At 41.4% G+C, this 27,081-nt stretch overlaps 1 protein-coding gene across 1 annotated transcript in view; it reads left to right on the forward strand.

Annotated features, from left to right (window-relative positions):
• The window catches only part of BLM (BLM RecQ like helicase), a 96,679-nt gene that overhangs the window by 64,076 nt on the left and 5,522 nt on the right, over positions 1-27,081 (forward strand). Inside the window, exons 14-20 of the mRNA XM_019011318.4 lie at positions 993-1,153; positions 6,701-6,896; positions 10,219-10,409; positions 14,230-14,377; positions 20,654-20,853; positions 21,300-21,492; positions 26,280-26,402. Coding sequence (XP_018866863.4) covers positions 993-1,153; positions 6,701-6,896; positions 10,219-10,409; positions 14,230-14,377; positions 20,654-20,853; positions 21,300-21,492; positions 26,280-26,402 — 1,212 coding nt within the window. The remainder of the gene's footprint in view (positions 1-992; positions 1,154-6,700; positions 6,897-10,218; positions 10,410-14,229; positions 14,378-20,653; positions 20,854-21,299; positions 21,493-26,279; positions 26,403-27,081) is intronic.

Genomic DNA, 27,081 nt, shown 5'->3' on the forward strand with positions numbered 1-27,081 from the left:
CAACAAAAAGAAGAAACAAAAGACAAACATCACTCAATGAGCAAAATCACTGTTATGTTATTATTAATTTCCAGTATTTTTCTATGCATTTTTTTTCTACTAGCATACTATATACATTTCTACCATTAATCTACTTTATATATCATGAGCATTTTCCCATGTCTTTTAAAAACTTAGAAAACACTTTTGATAGTTATAGTATATTTTATTTCACAGTTCCCTTTATTTGTTTCCCTAATGTTGCTCAGTAAAATCTTTGTAATTTTTAAAGTTTGAAGTAAAACTTTTGTTTATGTCCTTGTATCACTTTATTTCCTAATTTCCCAGAAAGAAACTGAGTCAAAGGTGTTTCTAAGACTCTTGATACATACTGCCATATGCTTTTGACAAAGTTTGTGCAAGAATGGCTTTTTTTTTTTTTTTGAGGCTGAGTCTCACTCTATCTCCAGGCAGGAGTGCGGTGGTGCGATCTCGGCTCACTGCAACCTCTACCTCCTGGGTTAAAGTGATTCTCCTGCCTCATTCTCCTGACTAGCTGGGATTACAGGTGCCCACCACCACACCTGGCTGATTTTTTTTGTATTTTTAGTAAAGATAGCGTTTCACCGTGATGTCCAGGCTGGTCTTGAACTCCCGACCTCAAATGATCTGCCCTCCTTGGCCTCCCAAAGTGCTGGGATTACAGGCATGAGCCACCGCGCCCGGCCAAGGATGGCTTTTTTATACCCACATGTATCTAGTGTGAAGTAGAGCCCAGAGTTCATCCAGGTCCACCTCACGAGTCATTAGCAGCGACAGGATTAAAAGCCACATCTCATTTCCAGCGAACATGAATTCCTTGCTTGAATTATTCATGTGTGTGGTCTTCCAGCAGTATAAGAACGCTACGGGAGATCTATTTATGGCTCATATATTTCTGAAAATGTAGTGTAAATTGTGTTTTTGTTTATGTTAAAAATTCTTGTTTCTCAGTACTCTTGGTTTCTTGGCAGATGATTCAGGGATAATTTACTGCCTCTCCAGGCGAGAATGTGACACCATGGCCGACACGTTACAGAGAGATGGGCTCGCTGCTCTTGCTTACCATGCTGGCCTCAGTGATTCTGCCAGAGATGAAGTGCAGCAGAAGTGGATTAATCAGGATGGCTGTCAGGTAACATTTTTAAAGATAAACAAATAATAGAAATAATATTTTATAGCATATAACCAAACATGCACGTGTAGAATGCAAACTGTTTTTACCTTGAAGGTAGTAAACATCAAAATAAGACTGAAATTTAAAAAACAGATTTTCTTTGAGACTTCTAAAGTTGCTTTTTCTTTCATAAAAAAAATCTGCTTGAGATATAATTCACATATCATAAAATTTATCCTTTCAAAGCAAACAAGTTAGTACTTTTTAGTTTATTTGCAAAGTTGTACAATAATCATCACTATCTAATTCCAGAATTTCTGATCACCGTAAAAAGAAACCTCATACCCAGTCACTTCCCCCACCCCCTAATGTCTGGAAACCACAAATCTACTAACTACTGCTAACCTGTTTCTAGAGTTTATTACTCTGTACATTGCATGTAAATAGAATCATACAGTATGTGGTCTTTGTGACTTTTCTTTTTTTTTTTTTTTTTCCGGAGACAGAGTCTCACTCTGTCGCCCAGACTACAGTGCAGTAGAAAGATCTTCGCTTACTGCAACCTCCGCCTCCCAGGTTCAAGTGATTCTCCTGCCTCAGCCTCCTGAGTAGATGGGATTACAGATGTGCGCCACCATGCCCAGCTGATTTTTGTATTTAATATTTTTAGTGGAGACTCGAACTGGTCTCGAACTCCTGGCCTCAAGTGATCCACCTGCCTCAGCCTCCCAAAGTGCTGGGATTATAGGCATGAGCCACCTCGCCTGGCCTGTTTGCTTTTATTTAGCATAATTTTTTCAAGATTTATCCATATTTTAGCATATATGAGTACTTCATACCTTTTTATGGTCAGATAATATTCTGTTATATGGATATAACACAGTTTGTTTATCTACTCATCAGCTGGTTAGACATTTGGCTTGTTTCGTTTCTTTTTTTTTTTTTTTTTTGAGACAGGGTCTTACTCTTTCATTCAGGCTAGAGTGCAATGGCATGATCTCTGCTCACTGCAGACCGTACCTCAAACAATCCTCCCACTTCCCAAGTAGCTAGGACGACAGGCGCACCACTATGCCGGGCTAATTTTTTTATTTTTTGTATAGACGAGGTCTCCCTGTGTTGCCCAGCCTGGTCTTGAACTCCTGGGCTCAAGTGATAATCCTGCCTCAACCTACCAAATTCCTGCGATTATAGGTGTGAGCCACCATCCCCGGTGTGTTTCTACTTCTTGGCTACTATGAATAATGACTTTGTGAGCATTCATGTACAAGTTTTTCCATGGACATATGTTTTCAGTTCTCTTGGGTAGACACCTGGGAGTGGACTTGCTGGGTCAAATGGCAACTCTTTGTTTAACTTTTAGAGGAACTGTGAAACTGCTTTTCAAAGTGGCTCTGCAGTTCTGCATTCTCACCAGCAATGTATGAGGTGCCAGTGTCTCCACGTCTTCACCAATATTTTTTATTGTCCACCTTTTTTAATGTGTTCGTCCTTGTGTGTGGGAAATGGTATCTCTTTGTGGTTTTTTTTTTATTTACATGGAAGACCACACACGTGAATAATTCAAGCAAGGAATTCACGTCACCCAGGCTGGAGTGCAGTGGCGCAATCTTGGCTCACTGGAACTTCCGCCTCCTGGTTCAAGCAATTCTCCTGCCTCAGCCTCCCGAGTAGCCGGGACTACAGGCACGCGCCACCACACCCAGCTTATTTTTGTATTTTTAGTAGAGACAGGGTTTCACCATATTGGCCAGGCTGGTCGTGAACTCCTGACCTCATGATCCGCCCACCTCAGCCCCCCAAAGTGCTGGGATGACAGGTGTGAGCCACCACGCCTGGCCCTCTTTGTGGTTTTGATTTGCATTTCCCTAGTAACTAACAATATTGGGCATCTGTTTCCGAGATGAGAAATTTGCCGTCACCCAGGTGGGTGGGGAGGAAAGCTGAAAATACTTTAGGCATCTCTCTTTTTTTTTTTTTTTTGAGACGGGAGTCTCGCTCTGTTGCCCAGGCTGGAGTGCAGTGGCGCGATCTCAGCTCACTGCAAGCTCCGCCTCTCGGGTTCACGCCATTCTCCTGCCTCAGCCTCCCGAGTAGCTGGGACTATAGGCACCCGCCACCACGCCCGGCTAATTTTTTTTGTATGTTTAGTAGAGACGAGGGTTTCACCACATTAGCCAGGCGGGTCTCGATCTCCTGACCTCTTGATCCGCCCGCCTCGGCCTCCCAAAGTGCTGGGATTACACGCGTGAGCCACCGCACCCGGCCTACTTTAGGCATCTCTTATTGTGGTAAATGCCAGCCTTGGATAGATCCCTCTAAATGTAAGGATGAATTTCAGCAAAACAACTAATAATTACTTGGAGCCAATGAAAAGTTTCAGCTCAGGAAAAAGTATTTACTTTGAAGATTCATAGGAAAAATATCTGTCAAAATTGTTTTCTCTGGGAAAACAGAAAATTTTAGAGGATATCAGTTTAGTATCCCAAGAAAGATATAAGAAGACTTGATATATGTGAACTAGCAACAACTTCCATAAGATCACAGGGTGAGATGAAGGGAGAAATAAAAATCCAGTTTATGGCCAGGTGCAGTGGCTCACCCCTGTAATCCCACCACTTTGAGAGGCCGATGTGGATGGACCACCTGAGATCAAGGAGTTTGAGACCAGCCTGGCCAATATGGTGAAACCCTGTCTCTACTAAAAATACAAAAATTAGCTGGACGTGGTGATGGGCATCTGTAGTCCCAGCTACTCAGGAGGCTGAGGCAGGGGAATCACTTGAACCTGGGAGCCGAAGGTTGCAGTGAGCCGAGATCGTGCCACTGTACTCCAGCCTGGGAAACAGAACAAGACTCTATGTCAAAAAAAAAAAAAAAAGAAAGAAAAATTCAGCTTATCCAAATAAGAAAAACAAAACTAAGAGCAGAATTATATATTAAGACACAAATGGAGTGACTCAGTGTCAGTGGAGACAATAGAATCAGTGATGTAGTGAGTAGCTTGAGAATGCAAGGGAAAAAAGAGATTAAAATGGGGTGGGGTGGAAATTATCTTTGTTGACAAAAGGAGGTAAGGATTCAGGCTAAGAACAGTAAGTGTACCCAAGCAAGAAAGCAGGATAATTGAAACAGATAAGTGTGTTATAAATAAATGCATAACAAATATATAACAAAAATAATAGAAGACTGTCTTCAGAACTGGAAGAAGGAAGACTGGGACTGAAGAATTTCATACCCAGCTCATTGTCATTTATGTTGAAACCAACAAAGGGTCATTTTCAGATATGCAAGAAGTTTAGAAATATATCACTCATTTGTCTTCACTGAAATACTGATTTCAGTCTTCCCAAATTAGTTTATATATTTAACCCAAATGCCAGTATTTTGTTTTTTTGGTTTTTTGTTTTTTTCCCTTTGATAAACTTTTTCTAAAGTTTGCCTGGAAGAATATTCAAGTGAAAATAACTATGAGAGTTTCGCAAAAAACCTAATAACACAGGAACACTAGTTTGCAGTACATTATAGGCAGATCAGTGGAACAGAACTGACCGGAAAACATGTAAAAACAATACATGATAAGGAAAAAGTTTGCAGGAAAGGGCCAGGCATGGTGGTTCACACCTGTAATCCCAGCACTTTGGGAGGCCAAGGTGGGAAGATCACTTGAGCCTAGGAGTTTGAGACCAGCCCAGGCAACATGGCGAAACCCCGTCTCTACAAAAAATACAAAAATTAGCCTGGCATGCTGGTGCACACCTGTAGTCCCAGCTACTCGGGAGTCTGAGGCAGGAGAATAGCTTGAACCCTGGAGGTGGAAGTTGCAGTGAGCCAAAATCACGCCACTGCATTCCAGCCTGGGTGACAGACCGAGACTGTCTCAAAAAATAAAATAAAATAAAATTTAAAAAAGTGATTTTTTTCAAGTGCTTTAAATGGTTATGTATAGTATAAATAATCTACAGTGGAGATATATATAACTTTGATAAAAAATATGGTTAAAAAATAGTGAGGGGTTTATAAAAACCTAATTATTTCTGCTCTCAGACTAATTAATCATTACAGTCAGCATGTAATATTAGCCTACACCAGCTCGACAGACTTGATCTCGTTAGATTCATGAGATAGAATAAAACTTGGCCATTATTCTTCACAAAGAATGATTGTGGCTTGAAGTTTTAAAAGCGCAGAAATAAAGAAGGAAATCACAATTAAACAAAGCCACTTTTCCCAATTTCAAGAAATAAGAGCTTTCAGAAAGAGTTGGCAGCCTCGCATCCTCATCTGGAGGCTGCAGGCGGTGCCTCACAGCCCTGTGCCCGCCCTGATACTGGGAGATGCACCTGGACTTCATGGAACCCTGTGGGTCATGCTTCCGGACCTGTCGGCTGACACATCTTGCTGTGCAGCCTCTCCACCTGCTCTCCATCACTAGAAGCTACAATAGTCTTTGTTTCCAAGGAGATTTGCCTTTGATCAGAGTGCCATAAATGTAGATGGATGACTAACCGAGAGCACAGGCCACTCACCACCATTCCTGGTGTTGATAAATGTACCCCTTTACTGTCCACGTACTCCAGAGCTTGCAGTTCCTTCCGCTGGTACTCACAGTTACTGAAATCATGTCATTAGCCTCAGTCTGCCTGCCAGATATTTCAGATGCCTTTGAAATACTGTTCTTGCAGTAGCAATTCATTTTTTTAAGTGCTAAAAAAAAACTTGCAGTTTTATTTGTGAAGTGTAATTTTGCCTGGAGATATAACATTTTGGTCTGGGTTAAATAGCTCCTAAATTCTCAACTGAAATGGATATCCTTGAAAACTGATTTATCAAGCTCCTGAGAGTGAACTATCACCTTGCTTCCACTAAGTAATTTGTAAGGGCTAAGATCCACAGTCCCTGGTGTTTTTTTTTGTTTTTGTTTTTGTTTTTGTTTTTTGGTATAAGTAGCTCTCAGACTTTTACCCACATGAGTTTCCATTAAAATTGTACAAGCTTTGACTTTAAATCAGCTGATGAATAGAAGGAGTTGGTGTGGGATCAGCTGGTGCCATTGGGAAAACTGATGATAAGCAGTGGAGCAGGTAAGAACGTATTGTTCCTGAGCCATTGGAGGAACTAACAGCAATGACCTCTGAGGAGCCCTGGGAACACCCTGGAGCTCCTGAGCAACACGTTGCTTGTGATCACTGACCTGGATATCATGACTGTGTGAGCAACACCCCCCACACCTCAGCAGCAAAAACAGAGAACAGTGGCAGCACATCGTGGGCTGACTGCAGTTGATTCTGGCTCTCTTACATGAGAATGCCAAGTCATACAAGAAAGTGCCTGCCATGCTGAGCTTCTCTTTACCTTCTTGGGTTTTAATGGAATTGCAAGTTATCCAGTATAAAAACTCATATTAGTTATACTAAATAGTGGGACCAAGTTAAGACATTAGGTTGTTATGTAGTGTGCATTTTAAAGTAAAACAAATGATAGAGCTTTTAGAAGCATCTATTATGAAAATGTTCCTTCAAGTCTGTGCCTTATGAATCTAATAAGCTTTTGCTTTTATATCAGGTTATCTGTGCTACAATTGCATTTGGAATGGGGATTGACAAACCGGACGTGCGATTTGTGATTCATGCATCTCTCCCTAAATCTGTGGAGGGTTACTACCAAGAATCTGGCAGAGCTGGAAGAGATGGGGAAATATCTCACTGCCTGCTTTTCTATACCTATCATGATGTGACCAGACTGAAAAGACTTATAATGAGTAAGCTGGGCTCCATTGTAGAGACATTCTGTCATCTTCGGCCTCATGATAGTAATCTACTCCTGCTATTGTGGTACTTCTGGTCCAGTTTTCCTTAAATAATCATAGAAAAATAGAGGTGTTTATACAGATTGGTAATTTTATTTTAGTTCATTTTTATTATAAAAGTGGTAAGTGCTTATTATGTAAAACTCAAATGATACAGATGTGTACAAGGCAGAAAATTTACAAACCATGCCTTGTAGTTTTGCCCCCAAAATAACTCTAGTTATTGGTTTCCTTTGTATCCTTTCAGACCCAATTTCTGCATGCACTCTTGCATGTAACACATATTTCAAACATGCAGGAAGATAAAAAGGAGAAAATAATGAGCTGTCATATACTACCATCTGGGTTAAGAAATAAAACACAATCAATCGAGCTGAACCCCTCCCCACCACCCCATAGCCTCTCTTGTCTCATCCGTCCTCTCCCATTAGAGGCAGGCAATATCTTGTAGTTGGTATGTACCTTTTCCAAATGCACATATTTTAAAATGTAAATGGGATTATATTATACATACTTTATATATATAATGACCCAATTTTTTTCAGTCAACAATAGGATGTAATTATCATTCCAATGAATACATACAGCCTGACTACCTAGAATTCCATAGTATGGTTATTCCATGGTTATTAAACTAATCCCCTCTTACTAGATCTTGTTTATTGTTTTTCACTGTTATCAACAATGCAGTATTGAACATCCCTCCCTATACAAATATCTTTGGGCATTTTTGCAATTACTTATATAAGATTTTTTTTTTTTTTAAGACCGAGTCTCACTCTGTCACCCAGGCTGCAGTGCAGTGGTAGAATCTTGGCTCACTGCAACCTCCGCCTCCCAGGTTCAAGTGCTTTTATCACTTCAGCTTCCAGAGTAGCTGGGACTACAGGCATGTGCTACCATGCCCAACTAATTTTTGTATTTTTAGTAGAGACAGAGATTTCACCATGTTGTCCAGGCTGGTCTCAAACTCCTGACCTCAGGTGATCCGCCCACCTCAGCCTCCCAAAGTGTTGGGATTACAGGCGTGAGCCACCACGCCCGGCCTTATAGGATAAACTTCTAGACTTAAACTTGCTGGGTGAAAGTGAATACATATTTTAGAATTTTATTACATTCTTTGCTCATTTTTCTCCTGGGTTGTGAGAGTTAAATATATTTCCTAAATATATGTATTTCTTTTGAGACCACTTTTTTTTTCTTTTTTTTTTTGCGACAGAGTCTCGCTCTTGTTGCCTAGGCTGAAGTGCAAAGGCTGGAATGCAATGGCACGATCTCGGCCCACTGCAACCTCTGCCTCCCAGATTCAAGCAGTTCTCCTGCCTCAGCCTCCCGAGTAGCTGGGATTACAGGCTCCCACCACCACACCCAGCTAATTTTTCTATTTTTAGTAGAGACAGGGTTTCACCACGTTGGCCAGGCTGGTCTTGAACTCCTGACCTCCAGTGATCTGTCCACCTCAGCCTCCCAAAGTGCTGGGATTACAGGCGTGAGCCACCATGCCCAGCTGAGACCACTTTTAAATTAACTCTGGCAGAAGTACTGAGCATGGGAAATGGCACTTACCAAGCACTGTGCCCAACACTGCATATATCACCTCATTACCTTATTTGTTCAAAACAACTAACTTATGATGTAGAGGTACTCCCATAAAAAGTGAGCTTCGGAAAGGTTTTGTAACTTTTCCCCAGGATCACTGATATAGCAGGAGCAATAGGAGTCGTTGTAGTAGTAGTATAACAATGGTAATTATTATAGATAAGTGTTTATTTAGCCCTTCCTATGTGCCATTCTAAATGCCTTACATGTATCATCAACTAATTTCATCTTCACAATAACCCTCAGAGATAAAACCTTTGCTTTCCTCATTTTACAGAGGAGGAAAATGAAATGCAGAACTAGTAAATGGTACAGCCCTGACAGAACCCAAGTTCATCTGATTCCAAAGTCCATGTTCTTTGCACTATACCAAAGTGATTCTCAGTGAAGAAAATTAAATATTTACACTTGGTTTGCCCATTTGTGTTTTTTTTTAAATCTGTATTAAAGCTAGGCCCAAACATGGCCAGGCATGTTGGCTCACACCTGTAATCCCAGCACTTTGGGAGGCCGAGGCCAAAAAAAAAAAAAAAATTTAGGCCCAAACAATTTAATAGATATTTAAGTCCTGATAACAGCAACTATTTGGGGGAAAAATACTCATAAACTGGAAGAAAAAAATAATATTTTTAAAAAATTATTTGCTTTTTTTTTTTTTGAGGCGGAGTTGCACTTTTGTCGCCCAGGCTGGAGTGCGATGGCACGATCTCAGCTCACTGCAACCTCCACCTCCTGGGTTCAAGTGATTCTCCAGCCTCAGCCTCCCGACTAGCAGGGATTACAGGCTCGCACCACCACACCCAGCTAATTTTTGTATTCTTAGCAGAGACAGGGTTTTGCCATGTTGGCCAGGCTGGTCTCAAGCTCCTGACCTCAGGTGATCTGCCCCCCTTGGCCTCCCTAAGTGCTAGGATTACAGGCGTGAGCCACCGTACCTGGTGTTAAAATTCTTAAGTAACAACAGTTGCTTACTGATGGAAAGTATACCACTGCTGTTCTCACACATTGGAATCAAATCAGACACTGCCACCCTCATTTCCTGTTTCACATTGATTTTCTTGAGATACTTCTTTTTATCATAGCAACTGCCAAAAACCCAGCTTTGCAAAGATGAGATATTGCTAATAGGAATGTAACACAATCTAATGTTAATACCATTAACTACCTCAAGCTAATAATTTGGGTCATGTTCAACAGATGTTAGGCATTGCTGTGTTTCCCTTCATGTAAAATATTCTGTCTCTGTGAGTTCACCACAGCACCCCCGGGCTTGTTGGCACACAATTTTGGAACCATTGGTGTAACTACTTTGACCTCAGATACTCAGAGAAGTGCATGGCCACTGCCGTAATCTCAGGCTCTGCTTCCTCAGGATGTTCAGTTCGGTGGATGCTCGACTGATAAACACAGCAAATATAAGTCAAACCATCATCATTGGGGATAATGAAGATTTGAAAAAAAAAAACCTAACATTTATTCCTATAATACTAAAATCTTGAGGATGAACATTAATACTCAGTTAATTATAATATACAATGCCATGTTGACATAATGCTGTTAACAGTAATTTTCTTAGTTAATATTTAAAGTTATATGAATCTATTCTACATATTTCTATGATATGCTCTATTTTTCCCCTATAAGTATGTCTTACTATAGTCTTCATCTCTTTTAGTGGAAAAAGATGGAAACCATCATACAAGAGAAACTCACTTCAATAATTTGTATAGCATGGTACATTACTGTGAAAATATAACGGAATGCAGGAGAATACAGCTTTTGGCCTACTTTGGTGAAAATGGATTTAATCCTGATTTTTGTAAGAAACACCCAGATGTTTCTTGTGATAATTGCTGTAAAACAAAGGTAAAAAAAGAAGTTTTAAAATTCTTTATAATTAAATTTTTTTTCTCTTACTTTAAAAATGTAGATACAAATTAGATTGCAAAAGGTGGTCTCCGACAGATTAACAGGGGAAAGACAGCTTCCTTCCAGTAGTAATTTGGAATGGAAACATTTAAAAAGTAATTTCATGCGGTATCTTTTCTTTATAATTAGAACCCTGTTAAAAAATATAATGGACATCAGCATATCCAGAATATTGAGTTTATATATGTGCACTGATGATTACAGAATATTTTAGAAATATTAATATGCAAACATCCAAAAAGATCCAACATGGGCAGGTAGAATATTTTAAATTTAATATATTAATGTTATTAATATAATAACATTATATTAAAAATTTAATTGATTAAATTAAATATATTAAAATTGATGTATTAATATTTAATATTTTAAATATTTAATTAATATACTAAAATATCTCATTCTCAAAAGAATAATAACTAGTGTACTGTATGTTTGAATTCAAATCAATTACATTACTCTTTTTTTTAACTATAAAGAATAACAGTAACTGCTTGTGGATAAATTCACTATTATCTGTCCTAAAATACCCTTGGAAGGTTGTTAAATTCAGTCATTAGGTACTTATTTTACCTATCTTGGTAATTCTACATTTTAATGTCTACTGTAACCTACTGCTTACTGAGCATTTTCACGTTTGGTGTATTATTTACCTATCTGGGAGTATTAGACTTATATGTGCGAGATGCTGGAGAGCCAGAAGTGACCATGGTATGGACCAATTCATAGACTGGAGTGGAGACTGACATACATGTGTTCATAGAAGTTTAACACTCTGGCTTGGCGCAGTGGCTCATGCCTGTAATCCCAGCACTTTGGGAGGCTGAGGCAGGAGGATCACCTGAGGTGAAGAGTTCAAGACCAGCTTGACCAACATGGTGAAACCCTGTCTCTACTAAAAAAATACAAAATTGGTCGGGTGTGGTGGCCCATGCCTGTAATCCCAGCTACTTGGGAAGCTGAGGCAGGAGAATCGCTTGAACCTGGTAGGTGGAGGCTGCAGTGAGCCAAGATCATGCCATTCCACTCCAGCCTGGGCAACAAGAGCGAAACTCCATCAAAAAAAAAAAAAGTTTAGTACTCTCAGTAAGTATAGTTAAAAAATACGGAGCACAGGGCAGAGCAGAGGGTAGTCTCTCTCAGTGTGGAACTGGCAAATTCATGCCATCTCCTCCCACCCCACCCCATCCCGTAAACATTGCTATCAGTTCTCTCATTCAACAGATATTTGTTGGGCTGTGTAACAGGCACTGTTGTAGGAATTTGGGATACATCACTAAACAAAATTAAAATCCCTGCCCTTGTGGAGCTTACACTCTAGCAGAGGGAGGCCAGTTACAAACAATATACACAATAAATATATGTGAAAGGATAACAGCTGTGGTGAATGGCACAGCAGAGTAAAAAGACAGGAGGAATGGGTAGAGTGCAGGATGCAGTATTAGACGGGGTGGTCCTTGGAAGTCTAACTGAGAAGATGGGAGCTGAGGAAAATCTTGAAGAAGGGAGTTAGCTGGCAGCTCCCTGGATGTGAGCTTTCCTGGAAGAAGCTTTGGCTAGAGCAAAGGCCCTAAGGTGGGGGTGTGCCTGGTGTGTTCGAGAGATGGCAAGGGAGCCCACGTGGCTGAGCAGGATTAAGAGCCAGCGAGGGGAAGAGGTGATGGAGAGCCAAAGCAGTCACTTGAGGGCTAGAGTCCCAGAGTAACTGGAGGCCTGAGTAACTGGAAGGATGGAGTTATCCTTGGCTAAGATGCAGAAGGCTGGTTGGCAGAGAAGATCAGGAGTTTGGTTTGGGTTACCTAAATTGGGAATCTAATATTGAATTACATATTAAGATTCAAAAATTCTGAAAACAGACTGGTGGTACATGGGTGATATTTAAAGCATGGCCATCAGCTGACAGTCGGGATAAGAGAAGGGACGGAAGAGAAAGGAGAAAGTATGAAATAGTTGTCTAGGACAGGGGTCAGTAAACTTGCTTTTAAAGGGGCACAGTGTAAATATTGTACACTTCGCAGCCATAGTCTCTGTCACAATGACTCACAGCTTTGCCATTGTAGTCTAAATGCAGACATAAACAATAAATACACCAATTTTCTAGTCATCTTCCATGGCTGTGTTCCAATAAAACTTTAGGCACAAAAACAGGCATCCAGCTCCTGGGCCATAGTTTGCTGACTTCTGTTGTGAGAGAATGGAGGAATGATAGGCTAGGGAAGTATAAAGATAATGATTGCCTACAGCATTAACAGTCCATTTGAGCTTTGTGGCCACGTAGTGACAGTGAAAATGCCAAGTTCAGCCACATAGGTACAGGGACAGCGTAGATGGAGAATTGGATCCATTATGTTTTGCCAGGTAATATGTTGAAGTGATCTAAGGGCAAGAGAGCTGAGGGTCTATGAGAGGTAGTGATTATAATGATTGACTGTGGAATTTCAGCTGAGTTAGGAGGACATCTGAGGTTGAGGATCAGCAGATGGGCATTCCCAGGGGATTGTTGGAATCAGAATACCACATGGTATGAGTTGGAAAGATAGGATGTGGTGGTCTGAGAATGGAGGAGTTGCCGTTATTAGTAAGCTTAAGGTAGGAAGTGTGAGTGGCTGATGTATGTGGAGGACAGGATCATTGGAGCGGAGGAGATCAAGAACCAAAAGACCAAAGTAAGAGGATCAGCTCTATATACCTAATCACCAAGAATTAAGGTAGATGGCCAGGTGCAGTGGCTCACACCTGTAATCGCAGCACTTTGGGAGGCTGAGGCCGGCGGATCACCTGAGGTCAGGAGTTAGAGACTAGCCTGGCCAACGTGGTGAAACCCCATCTCTACTAAAAATACAGAAAAATTAGTCGGGCATGGTGGCAGGTGCCTGTAACCCCAGCTACTCAGGAGGCTGAGGCAGGAGAATCGCTTGAACCTGGGAGGTGGAGGTTGCAGGGAGCCGAGATTGCACCATCGCACTCCAGCCTGGGCGACAAGAGCGAAACTCCATCTCGAAAAAAAAAAAAAAAAAAAGGTAGGAATGGAGTGACGGGGCACTTTTTCTTGATGACTCTAGATAGGGCCTCCGAATCACTTGCAGTTGTTAGTGTAAGACCGGAAACCTGTTCATCTCCAGGTTATTGGTGTGTGCAAATGACAAGGATTAGAAGGTAGGGAGAGCTGCATACACAGAAGCACCAAACATGATGCAGCTTTTTACACCTGTGAGTAGTCAGTATTGATGGAAGAGAGAACTAGGAGAGAGAAAGGCAAAAAGTCATCTAGTAACGGGGACTCTAAAAAGTGGGCAAAGTTTGGGGATAGCTGAAGGAAATGAGAAAGGAAACTGGCAGGAGATGATGAAAAGAGCATTGACTGTGGCACCAAAGACCCCAGAGGGGTTAGAATCCGTGGATTTACGTGGCACCCCACAGGTTCCCACCCAGTATGTAACAGAGCACTATTCTAGGAGGCATGGAGGATTTAAATTGTGTGTTTGTGTGTGTGTGTGTGTTATATATGTGTTTCTACCCACAGAGTGCTATCAGGTAGTTGAAAGACAAGATGTATCTCTGTGAAACAGTAACAACATCGAGTGCTAGTTGTTCTAGAACTTAGATAAGAATGAACATTTGAAATTTCCGTGGGTCTTGGTCTCAGTATTGGTCTGGAAATGGGTTATGATGAATCTACTATAGTTAATGTTAAACCCTAGTAATCTAGGCATTGTTACCTTAATTATAGCAGAAAGTATTCTCTTTTTATTCATAGGATTATAAATCAAGAGATGTGACTGAGGATGTGAAAAGTATTGTAAGATTTGTTCAAGAACATAGTTCATCACAGGGAATGAGAAATATAAAACATGTAGGTCCTTCTGGAAGATTTACTATGAATATGCTGGTCGACATTTTCTTGGGTAAGTCATCTGTTTTGAATGTTTGAGTTACGTCAATTGAAATTGAACATCTAAAGAATTTATTACAAGTACATAGAAAAAAACACTTTTGTCTATTTTCTTATAAAACTTGAGTTTCGGAATAAAACTTTTAAGTAACAAAAGAAAGTCAATTATTATACTGTTTTATATAATGTATATGTCACTAAGTTGAGATGGTTTCACATACAAAGAAGAAAATAATAAAGCTTATGCAAGTTCATCTGAGTGAGTGGAATGTAACTATTAAAATGTCAGTAAGGAAATAAAATGAGGATTAGACCCATAACAGCATAGAGAATAGGAGAGAGACTATTATCAGATTAGTGCCTTAAAAATCTCTCAGGGGCTGGGCACAGTGGCTCACACCTGTAATCCCAGCACTTTGGGAGGCTGAGGCGGGCAGATCACCTGAGGTCAGGAGTTTGAGATCAGCCTGGCCAACATGGTGAAACCCTGTCTCTACTAAAAATACAAAAAATTAGCCAGGCATGGTGGCATGCACCTGTAATCCCAGCTACTCGGGAGGCTGAGGCAGGAGAATCGCTTGAACCCAGGAAGTGAAGATTGCAGTGAGCTGAGATCGCACCATTGCACTCCAGCCTGGGCAACAAGAGTGAAACTCTGTCTCAAAAATAATAAATAAACAAACAAACACAAAAATTAGCCAGGTGTGGTGGTGGGCACCTGTAATCCCAGCTAGTCGGGAGGCAGAAGCAGGAGAATCGCTTGAACCCGGGAGGCAGAGGTTGCGGTGAGCCGAGATCATGCCGTTGTACTCCAGCCTGAGCAACAAGAACGAAACTCCGTCTTGAAAAAAAAAAGATTAGGAAATGGATGGAAGCATGTTAACAAATAGAACAAAATGCAATAAAGCCACAACCCAAAATGAATGTAGGGAAGATTTATAACAGAAAAGGTCCCATCAGCCAGGCAAAACCCCAACACTAAGCATCAGTCTGGAAGTCTAGAGGTACGAGAGGATAGGAGTGAAACCAGGGGAGCCAAAATTAGGAAGTGGGACTAGACATGGTGGCTCACACCTGTAATCCCAGCACTTTGGGAGACCTACGTAGGAGGATTGCCTAAGCCCAGGAGTTCGAGACTAGCCTGGGCAACATGGCAAAATACCGTCTCTACAAAAAAAAATTACAAAAATTAGCCAGGCATGGTGGCACATGCCTGTAGTCTCAGCTACTCAGGAGGCTGAGGTGGGAAGGTTTCTTGAGCCCAGGAGGAGGAAGTTGCAGTGAGCCAAGATCACGCCACTGCACTCCAGCCTGGGCGACAGAGCAAGACTCCGTCTCAAAAAAAAAAAAAAGAAAAATAGAAAACGTGCCCACAAAAGAACTGCATAGAATGCCTGGAATTGACTCAAGAACAAAAATAAATGAAGTGATTGCCTAAAGAGTAGAAGGGCCGCTGAATTAGGGGTCAGAGCCGCTAAGTGGCATTTGGCAACTGCCCGGTCTACCTAAAGTCTGGTCCCACCTACTTACCCTAAAGCAAACCTGACAATTAAATATCCCCATTCAGGGAAGGAATTTGGGAGGAAGTAAATCTAGATAGAAAATAACAGAAGAAACCCACCTAAAAAGTTTTACCTAGTCCCTGAAAGTTACATAGAAATGAACGGTAAAGGCTGAGCTTGGTAGTTCACGCCTGTAATCCCAGCACTTTGGGAGGCCAAGGCGGGCGGATCACAAGGTCAAGAGATCGAGACCATCCTGGCTAACATGGTGAAACCCCGTCTCTACCAAAAATACAAAAATTAGCTGGGCGTGGTGGCGGGTGCCTGTAGTCCCAGCTACTCGGGAGGCTGAGGCAGGAGAATCAGTTGAACCTGGGAGGTGGAGGTTGCAGTGAGCCGAGGTTGCGCCACTGCACTCCAGCCTGGCAACAGAGCGAGACTCCGTCTCAAAAAAAGAAAGAAATGGACAGTAAAGAGGAAGACCAAATAAATAGAATATTTGACCCTGGGTGATAGAAATAATTGAAAATAGTAGTTTGGGAGAGAGGGGAGAGAAGACTCCTTAGTATCGTCTTAAAGAGTTTTTAAAATAAAGACTTAAATAATAATTGAATAATGGAAAAGAAATAAAAATGAGAAAGAGCTGTCAATTTTAAATGATTGACAAAGTAAATTTAGTGGAGAGGTTGGAAAATAAAGTCAAGAAAATTTAGGAACTGATCAAAATGATATATGGAAAATAGAGAAAGCATAGAAAGGATTAATCCTCAGTAGATGTAAAATCTGACAAAAATTTTGTAAATAGAAAATAAAGGGAATTATCAAACCGATGATCTAGGAAAACTTCCTAGAGTGGAAGAGATAAAAGTTTTGGATTAAAATGCTCACTGAATGCCAAATAAGATGCCTGTAAAAAAAAAAAAAAAATTTAAGACATATGGCCACGAGATTTGAGAATACTAAGAGTTAAAGACATGTCAAAGAGGAAAAACTTTTCCTCAACCCTCTTAGGTTCAGTGATGGGGCCTGCAAATTAAACCAACAAAAAACAGATTAGCAAGGGAAAAGACAGATTTAGTCATGTGTGGATAGGAGTTCACAGAAAAATGTGGTTCAAAGGGGCAGTTAGAATGTGGGGCTTATATACCATCTTAATAGAGGAAGGGGAGAAGGAAGGGGGCACTTATGGAAAAACAAATGACTGTTAGGAAAGACAGATGGACTGTTAGGAGACCAGATGGGAGATACAAAGTTTTTATGACAATGTCTGTTTAAGTGTGGTGTGAAGTCTTATCTCTGTTTAAAAGGGTCAGCCTTCCCTGGTTTTTCCCAGGGAGGCAATTTATGACAACTGAGTTCTTTTGGGAGGCCCTGCTTTTTGGCAGATAAGAGATTTCAGATGCCTTCTGCTCAAAATAATTTTTATGCCACAGTGGCATATTCTGGACCCCTTCAGAGACAATTCTGAAAGCTCTGGAAAGAAAACAGGAACCCAAACCAGACTGACATCAGCTTAATATCAGCAATCCTGGAGACTAGCAGGCAAAGAAAATGAGCACAGGTCGTGATTTGATAAGTGGTGGAACCCACCCATGGGTCCAGTGAAGAAAACCCATAGTCACAGTCAGGCAGCAGGGCCAGTAAGCAATCCATGCAGACTAACAAAAGTCAGGAGGAGGCTGGGCACGGTGGCTCACGCCTGTAATCCCAGCACTTTGGGAGGCTGAGGCAGGCGGATCACAAGGTCAGGAGTTCGAGGCCAGCCTGACCAACATGGAGAAACTCCGTCTCTACTAAAAATACAAAATAAGCTGGGCGTGGTGGCACACACCAGTAATCCCAGCTAGTCGGGAGGCTGAGGCAGGAGAATTGCTTGAACCCGGGAGGCAGAGGTTGCAGTGAGCCAAGATCGTGCCATTGCACTCCAGCGTGGGCAACAAGAGTGAAACTCCATCTCAAAAAAAAAAAAAAAAGGAACAGGGCCCACCCAACGTAGAGAGAGAGTAAGAAAGGAATAGTTTTATTGATAACAGTGAAGAATGCAAATGTTACTTCTCAACCAAAAAAAAGGAGAGAAGCCCTTAGAAACTCCAGGGAAAAGATTATACAAGAGAGCAAGATCAAATATAAAACAAAGGAAGTTGTGGCCAGGCACAGTGGCTCATGCCTGTAATCCCAGTACTTTGGGAGGCCACAGTGGGTGGTTCACTTGAGGTCAGGAGTTCGAGACCAGCCTGGCCAACATGGCAAAACCTCATCTCTACAAAAAAATACAAAAATTAGCCGGGGCTGATGGTGTGCACCTGTAATCCCAGCTACGCAGGAGGCCGAGGCAGGAGAATCACTTGAATCTGGGAGGCGGAGGTTGCAGTGAGCTAAGATCACACTACTGCACTCCAGCCTGGGTGACAGAGCAAGACTCCATCTCAAAAAAAAAAAAGTTGGTAAAATGTACAAAAAAGTCATCCATTTGACATGATGTGGTAAACATTCTCCTTTTGGTTCCATAAGAGTCATGACATTGTTCCAATTAGGGAAGGAAATTTGTCATCATGTAAACAACGATTGAAATCAACATACAGACCTAAACAAGGTTACAGGACAGAACAAGATGTAAATGTTAATATTGATGATATAAAAGTAAAAGTACAATTGCTAAAAGTAAAAGAAGGCATACAGGGAAGGCTTGGATACTAATAACATCTCACATTGTGGGAAGGGGTAGTGGTCAGAAGTTCTATTGAAAGTTAGAAACATAATTAGTACATGACCCAATAGTATCATATAACTAGCAAAATTCAGAGAAGAATAAAACAAAATGGGGGTGGTATGAATGAGATAAAACCTCATCTTTCATAATAAAGGGGCAAGGGCAATAGATAAATGTCAGGCTTTTGGACAGAAGGCAAGATTTCAGGTCCTTCTGTGTGTAGGTAACCACCTGAAGAGCTGAAAACAAAAACTGTTTAAAAAGCGATTCCCTTGGGGAAGGCAAGGATGAGTCAGGGGAATGTTGCTTTTAATTATAAACCTTTCTGTCTGGGTACAGTGGCGCATGTCTGTAATTCCAGCACTTTGGGAGGCCAAGACGGACGGATTGCTTGAGCCCAGGAGTTCAAGATCAGCCTGAGCAACCTGGCGAAACCCTGTCTCTACCAAAAATACAAAAATTAGTCAGGCATGGTAGCACGCACCTGTAGTGCCAGCTACTCCAGAGGCTGATGTGGGAGGATCACCTGCGCCCATGAGATTGAGGTGGCAGTGAGCTGTGATCCCGCCACTGCACCCCCAGCCTGGGCAACAGAGCAAGACCCTGACTCAAAAAAAAAATTGTATTTCAGCCAGCTTTCTTAGTTGTCCTCAGCAGTAAGTTTGGTCCACACCATTCAGCCTATCATTAGCAGAACGGTAGTTCTGTTTCTGTAATGTGGCCTTTCAGGGATACAAATTACTTAAAGAAAATTTTGAATAATTCAGGATATATGGCCAGAAGCCATATATTTGAAATTGACAATAATATAATTATTTGGAACTCTTTAAAACAGAGCTAAAGCTTTACATAATAACCATTAATTCTGATTTTTATAAATGTCACAAGGTCTCTTAAGTAGATTGTTACAATAAAGTTGTGTTTATAATGAAGACATTAGCAGTCACAGCAGCTTATGAATGAAACAAAGGATCCAGCCAACTGTGGCTCTCAGCTAGTAAGAGAAAGAGGGAAGTGTGTGTACATATTCCTGTCTTCATCTCTCCCCTTGAGCATCTTATAGGGTGTTGTGCTTTTCTTTTAGAATTTGAATAGGCTTCATTAGTGAGGGTGACAAAAAGAATAGACTTAAATACTTGGATTATAAACTAGTAGCAGTTTTGATAACCAGGGCCAGTGATCGTATTTAGAAAACTGATTGTCAAAAATTGTTTGTAGCCAGGCTCAGTGGCTCATGCCTGTAATCCCAATAGTGTGAGAAGCCAGGGTGGGAGGACTGCTTAAGGCCAGGAGTTAGAGACCAGCCTGAGCAATATAGTGAGACCCTCGTCTGTACAAAAAAATTAAATATTATAAAATAATGTAAAGAGTGTCATTGGATTGTTTGCAACTCAATGGATAAATACCTGAGGGAATGGATGGCCCATTCTCCATGATGTGCTAACTTCACACTGTATGCCTGTATCAAAATATCTCATGTACTACACAAATATATACACCTACTATGTACCCACAAAAATTTAAAAATTAATAAATACTAGATGCACTTAAATATTTAAAATTTTTAAATTAGGTGGGTGTGATGGCCTGCACCTGTTATCTCAGCTAGTCAGGAGGCTGAGGCAGGAGAATCACTTGAGCCCAGGAGTTTGAGGCTGCAGTGAACCATGATTGCACCACTGCACTCCAACCTCCACAATAGAGTGAGACCCTGTCTCTAAAAAAAAAAAAAAAAATGTAGATAAGTAATGCACAGTTATCCTAATACATAGCACAGTGATAGGAAGCTATTATGGTTTATGTAAACTCTCTCTTTGATTTATTTGCTCCAATATAATTTTGCTGCTGTTTTTTGTCCATGTGTATTGTAAAAAGATAAGGAAAAGTACATACAACCATAGAAATTTTAGCGTTCTACTCAAATACTCTCATTTAACAGAAATGAGTGTCTGTGCCAGGGGTTTGTGATTTATTCCATCTGTCCAAACCTGTCCATAAATGACTTTTTAGCCTCTTCTATTTGAGGGTGATGATATACGTACATTTACTCATCTTACTTCCTGTATCTTCTTATCAGGGAGTAAGAGTGCAAAAATCCAGTCAGGTATATTTGGAAAAGGATCTGCTTATTCACGACACAATGCCGAAAGACTTTTTAAAAAGCTGATACTTGACAAGATTTTGGATGAAGACTTATATATCAATGCCAATGACCAGGCGATCGCTTATGTGATGCTCGGAAATAAAGCCCAAACTGTACTAAATGGCAATTTAAAGGTATAGTATTTTTCATGTTTATTTTATTATCTCACAATGAGTGAACCAAAATATATTATTGTGAAGCATAGTGTCTTTGTCCAAGCTTATAGATACTGAATTTATATATACTGTTCTATATGAACATATTCTGTTCTTCTTAAATTGGAAAGAGATCTTAAAATTCAACCCAAGTAATATGACACCTGTCAAAAGTAATTTAATGGGTTATCAGGTCACTAAATCTTTATATATTCATTAAAGAAACATTTATCAAGAGGCTATTCTATGCTTGACACTGGAGATACAAAGATGGAGAATGCACAGCCCCTGTTCCCAGTGGGCTCACTATCTGCATGACAGAATAGAATTACCCCCCAAAAATGCAATTAAGCATTAAATAAAGCCCCTGTATGGGTACAAGTGCACATATACCCACTCCTATGATTTGTTTCTCTCTCATAAAGGTAGACTTTATGGAAACAGAAAATTCCAGCAGTGTGAAAAAACAAAAAGCGTTAGTAGCAAAAGTGTCTCAGAGGGAAGAGATGGTTAAAAAATGTCTTGGAGAACTTACAGAAGTCTGCAAATCTCTGGGGAAAGTTTTTGGTGTCCATTACTTCAATATTTTTAATACCGTCACTCTCAAGAAGCTTGCAGGTGGGTACGCATGTATCCTTTGTTACGTGGCACAGATTAATAGGCCGAAAGTTAATCTTGCTAGGGAACTCCTTAAGTGATAAATATATCTCAGTGGTTTGTTTCTTTTTGGGGTTTGTTTTGAGACGGGGTCTCGCTGTGTCACCCGGGCTGGAGTGCTGTGGCATGATCATGACTCACTGCAGCCTCAACCTCCTGGGCTCAAGTGATCTTCCCACCTCAATTTCCCAAGTAGCTGGGACTACAGGTACACACCAGCATGCCCAGCTAATTTTTGTATTTTTTTGTAGAGACAGAGTTTCACCATGTTGCCCAGTCTGATCTCGAACTCTTGGCTTCAAGCGATCCTCCCGCCTTAGCCTGCCAGAGTGCTGGGATTACAGATAGGCGTGAGCCACTGAGCCTGGCCTCAGTTGTTTTAATTATTTTTATTTAATCTCTGGATTAAAATCTCAGAGAAACAATTGAAACTTATTCTTTTTTTGTTTGTTTTTGAGACGGAGTTTCACTCTTATTGCCCAGGCTGGAGTGCAGTGGCGCGATCTCAGCTCATCACAACCTCCGCCTCCCAGGTTCAAGCGATTCTTCTGCCTCAGCCTCCCAAGTAGCTGGGATTACAGGCATGTGCCACCACGCCCGGCTAATTTTGTATTTTTAGTAGAGACAGGGTTTCTCCACGTTGGTCAGGCTGGTCTCAAACTCCTGACCTCAGGTGATCCACCCACCTCGGCCTCCCAAAGTGCTGGGATTATAGGCCTGAGCCGCCATGCGCGGCCGAAACTTATTCTTTTTTTTTTTAAGGACATCTAAAGACCATTGAATATTAAACTCATTCTTAAGATAAAATATGTTCTTTAACATGTATATAGTACTTTGTTATATATGGTATAATGGTACCCTATATATGTTATATATGGTATAATTTTAATTTTAGCTCTGTGCCTATATGAAAAATACATATAATCAAAGTAAATGGTGGGTGCATGCCTGTAATCCCAGCTACTCGGGAGGTTGAGGCAGGAAAGTAGCTTGAACCCAGGAGGCAGAAGTTGCAGATATTTGTATATAACACAGCTAAACACTATAAGGCAGGCAAATAATCGGCACAAGTAATGAAGTGATGTCTGGTTTTAGAAATTACAATGATCTGGCCGGACACGGTGGCTCATGCCTGTAATCCCAGCACTTTGGGAGGCCGAGGCAGGTGGATCATGAGGTCAGGAGTTCAAGACCAGCCTGCCCAAGATGGCAAAACCCGTCTCTACTAAAAATACAAAAAATCAGCCAGGTGTGGTGGTGGGTGCCTGTAATCCCAGCTACTTGGGAGACTGAGGCAGGAGAATCATTTGAACCCGGGAGGCAGGGTTTCACCATGTTGGCCAGGCTAGTCTCGAACTCCTGACCTCAGGTGATCCCCCCGCCTCAGCCTCCCAAAGTGCTGGGATTACAGGCATGAGCCACTGCATCTGGCCGGATTATTGTAATTTCTAAAACCAGACATTACTTCATTATTTGTGCTGATTATTTGCCTGCTTTGTAGTGTTTAGCTGTGTTATGTACACAGCTAATATCTGCAGCCTCCGCCTCCTGGGTTCAAACAATTCTCCTGCCTCAACCTCCCGAGTAGCTGGGATTACAGGAATGCACCCACCATTTACTTTGATTATATGTATTTTTCATATAGGCACAGAGCTGTGGATAATAAAAATCAATGTCCAAATCAGTAAAAAAAATTCTTTCAATAAAAGCACTGTGTCATAGTTTAATTAGCAGAATTTTTTCTTCCTTAACAGTCCATAAAATAACAGTATCTTAATATAGTTGGCATCTTAGAGTCAATGAAATATTGTAATGACCAATTGTAATATTGTGATGGGCTGGGGGCCGTGGCTCACGCCTGTAATCCCTGCACTTTGGGAGGCTGAGGTGGGCGGATTGCCTGAGGTCAGGAGTTCGAGACTAGCCTGGCCAACATGGTAAAACCCTGTCTCTACTAAGAATACAAAAATTAGCCAGGCGTGGTGGCGGGCGCTTGTAGTCCCGGCTACTTGGGAACCTGAGGCAGGAGAATTGGTTGAACCCAGGAGGTGGAGGTTGCAGTGAGCCAAGATTGCGCCACTGCCCTCCAGCCTGGGCGACAGAGCGAGACTCCATCTCAAAAAAAAAAAAAAAAAAAAAATTCTGCAATGAAGAGCTAGTTTCCTTATGAAGAGATTATGTTTTATGCTTCTTTGAATCTGGATCTAGCACACTGCTATGTCTTTAGTTAATAAATACTTACTGGTCTGAGTTATTTCCATGGGCAGATAGCCCAACCCAGAATTTCAGTAGTAGAGTTCCTGGAAAACAACGTCTTCATATAGTTGACCAGCTGGGCTATATTACCTTCCATATTCTTCTTCATAAAATCTCATAATCATCACCTTCTCTCTTCTTCATTCCCTCTCCTACCATAATCGGTCATTACAATATTTCACGGACTCTAAGATGCCAGCTATATTAAGATACTGTTACTTTATGGACTATTAAGGAAGAAAAAATTCTGCTAATTAAACTATGACACAGTTCTTTTATTGAAAGAATTGTTTTTTACTGATTTAGACATTGATTTTTATTATCCACAGCTCTGTGCCTGTATGAAAAATACATATAATCAAATTACCGTAGGTACTTATAAAAGTTCACATTCAAAGCCTGACTCTTCTGAGTCACTTTTTGACTGAGTTGTCCATGTCTTTGTTTTTCCCTATGTCATCACTAACATTCTCATTAGCCATAAGGCATTTCCAGAGTGTTCCACTATTTTCCCCAGGATTTAATCGAAACCTCTGTTATCAGTTCTGTTTTGAAGGTGGTGGTTTCTTGATGATACCAGAAAGTGTCAACAGAAGGTTGTACATCTCTCAGTAACAAAAATGTAATGCTGCCTCATCTACTTTGGGCATCTTCTTTCTTAGGTCACGTAAAGCACTTGGTTGTACTTGCGAGAAACTATGGAATTGTGGGCATGTGTCCTCAGAGACAAATAGTGCCTGGGTTTTTTTTTGTTTTGCTTTGTTTTGTTTTTTTGGAGATAAGATCTTATTCTGTCACCCAGGCTGGGTGTAGTGGTTGAACACAGCTCACTGCAGCCTAGACCTCCTGGGCTCAAGTGATCCTCCTACCCCAGCTTCCTGAGTAGCTGGAACTACAGGCATGTACCACCATGCTTGGCTAGCTTTTTTATTTTTTTGCAGAGACAGGGCCTCACTGTTACCCAGACTGGTCTCATACTCTTAGGCTGAAGCAGTCCGCCCTGTCTCAACCTCCCAAAGTATTGGGATTACAGGCATGAGCTACCGCGCTCAGCCAGATAGTGCTTTTCTTAATACCAAATGTATTCCCTGCTACTCTGTTTCAGAACTTTTCTGCATTCACAATCACTTTTTTAATGCTAATCATAGTATAGTCTTTTTGAAGACATGTCATGGCAGTTAGACTCAATACATGAGGTACAAACAGTGCAGTGACTTTGTTGACATGCTGACAGTACTAATAGCTATGACTAAGTTCTCACAAGCATGAGCAGTGACAACCGCAAGGCAGCTGCCATTTAGCCATCAGCAGTTCTAAGACATATCTTGACCTCAGGAATGCTAAATTGTGAAAAGGTGTGTGTCTTGGAATTGATGAAATTTGGTATTTTATGATATGTTATTTCTAGGCGATTAGTGTAGTTTCTTAACTGTCTTCCTTACCTCCAGCTGTGAATGTGATGTACATTTTAATCTTTCAAAAACTAGTAAAACTACAACAGCTTCCCAGATAAAGTATACATTTTATCAAGGGTCTACATTTCTTCCTGCCTCTCCTACTTTATCTTTCATTAAACCCCCTTCATAAACCTTCTGTTCTGTCCACAGTCTCTTGCTTTTCCTCTAAACATGGGAATAATGTGAAAATCACAGATGGGAAAGGATTTGAAATCCACTCTTTGCTCAGCTCAAATACATAGGAATGGTTACTCCCTCACTACCCAGAGCCAGTGCATCAGTCAGTCCTGCAGAGCCAGCCTCCAAAACTCACCCAGACTTCCTTCACTGTGTCTCCACTACTGCATTCCAGTTCACTCCATCCCCACTCGCTCCTGCAATGGCCTCCACCAGGCTCCCGGATTCTACTCTTTCCTTTACAGTCAAGTTCTTAAACAGCAGCCAGGGTGACCTTTAAATGACAGGCTTGTCTAGCTGCAAGACTGATATGCGACCTCTATGCAGAGGATTCAGCTGGCTGCTTGTTGCCTCAACCCACATGGGGAAAGAGTGGAGGAAGAAAAGTTTGTGCTGGAGGAAGTAACAATTTGGTTATGCCATCTAGGGTGGGGTGTACAAGTCTGGAGTGCAGAGAAGAGGCTGGAGCTGGAAATAGAAATGCAGCGTTCTCAGCAAAGAGAGGGCACACCAGTCTCAGCTAGATGAGTACTGGCCATGGGAACAGTGGGCAAGAGCAGATCTGCTCCACTCCACGCACATGGCACCGGTCCCACCCTCAGCTTCCTCCTGCCCTGGCTCTTGCCCTTGCTCTGCCCTGGCCTATGCCGCTGGAATTGGATGGTGGGTTCCTGCCCTCTGTGCCTGTCTGCTGCCTCTGAGGTGCTAACTTTGCCTTTTACAAAATTGGCCTGTGTTCCCAGTACCCTGCAGTTAGTTGGCACTTAGCAGACGTGTGCTGAATGCGTGAATGAGCCTGAATTCAGTGGGTTTTCTATGGGTGATAATTTAAATTCCTAATTTTATGCCTTTGCACAGAATCTTTATCTTCTGATCCTGAGGTTTTGCTTCAAATTGATGGTGTTACTGAAGACAAACTGGAAAAATATGGTGCGGAAGTGATTTCAGTATTACAGAAATACTCTGAATGGACATCACCAGGTTAGTACACAGCCATGTGTGTTCTCTAAAAGCCTGTTTAATGTGAAGCGACGCGTCTCACTGAATTAGAATGATGCACTTTCCGGGTTGTGTGAATGCTTCCTACACCTCATCACACTGACATCCAAGTCAGCCCCCAGTGGTGTGCCAGTCACCTCTGAGAGGACACTAGTGATTATGCCCCCTGTGAGTGCCAGTTCTGAACTTACTCATAGGATCCAAAAGGGGACCTTTGGGCCCACGGGTTGCTGGTTCCTGTAATGCAAGTGCTCGAGGGATCAGAGCCCTGGGTGCCAGTTCCAGATCTGCCACCACGTCATGCTGTGTGGTCTCAAGCAGGCCACCAATAGCCTCTTTGTGAATCAGGTTCCTCCACCAAGGAAGGAACATGTGATCTGACAAACATGTCTAAAGATAAAATTTAAGACTAGTGTTTAAATGTTTTGGAGAAATGAGCATGCAGCTAGAATATTATTATTGTTAGTCATTGATAGAACCTGCCTGAGTGCATCATTATCAGATGTTCCCGGAGTCACGTTAGGCCTGTCCTGTGGCACCTCTAATCATGAGCTTCATCATCATTACAGCTTTAGAAATCATTGACCTGGGGGAAATGAGAACAACAAAGCATTTTGTTGTAGGAAATATTGAGAGCACAGAAGTCTTCTGCCCTCTGATA

The sequence above is a fragment of the Gorilla gorilla genome, chromosome 16 (genome assembly GCF_029281585.2).
Source record: "Gorilla gorilla gorilla isolate KB3781 chromosome 16, NHGRI_mGorGor1-v2.1_pri, whole genome shotgun sequence".
Classification (NCBI taxonomy): Eukaryota; Metazoa; Chordata; class Mammalia; order Primates; family Hominidae; genus Gorilla; species Gorilla gorilla.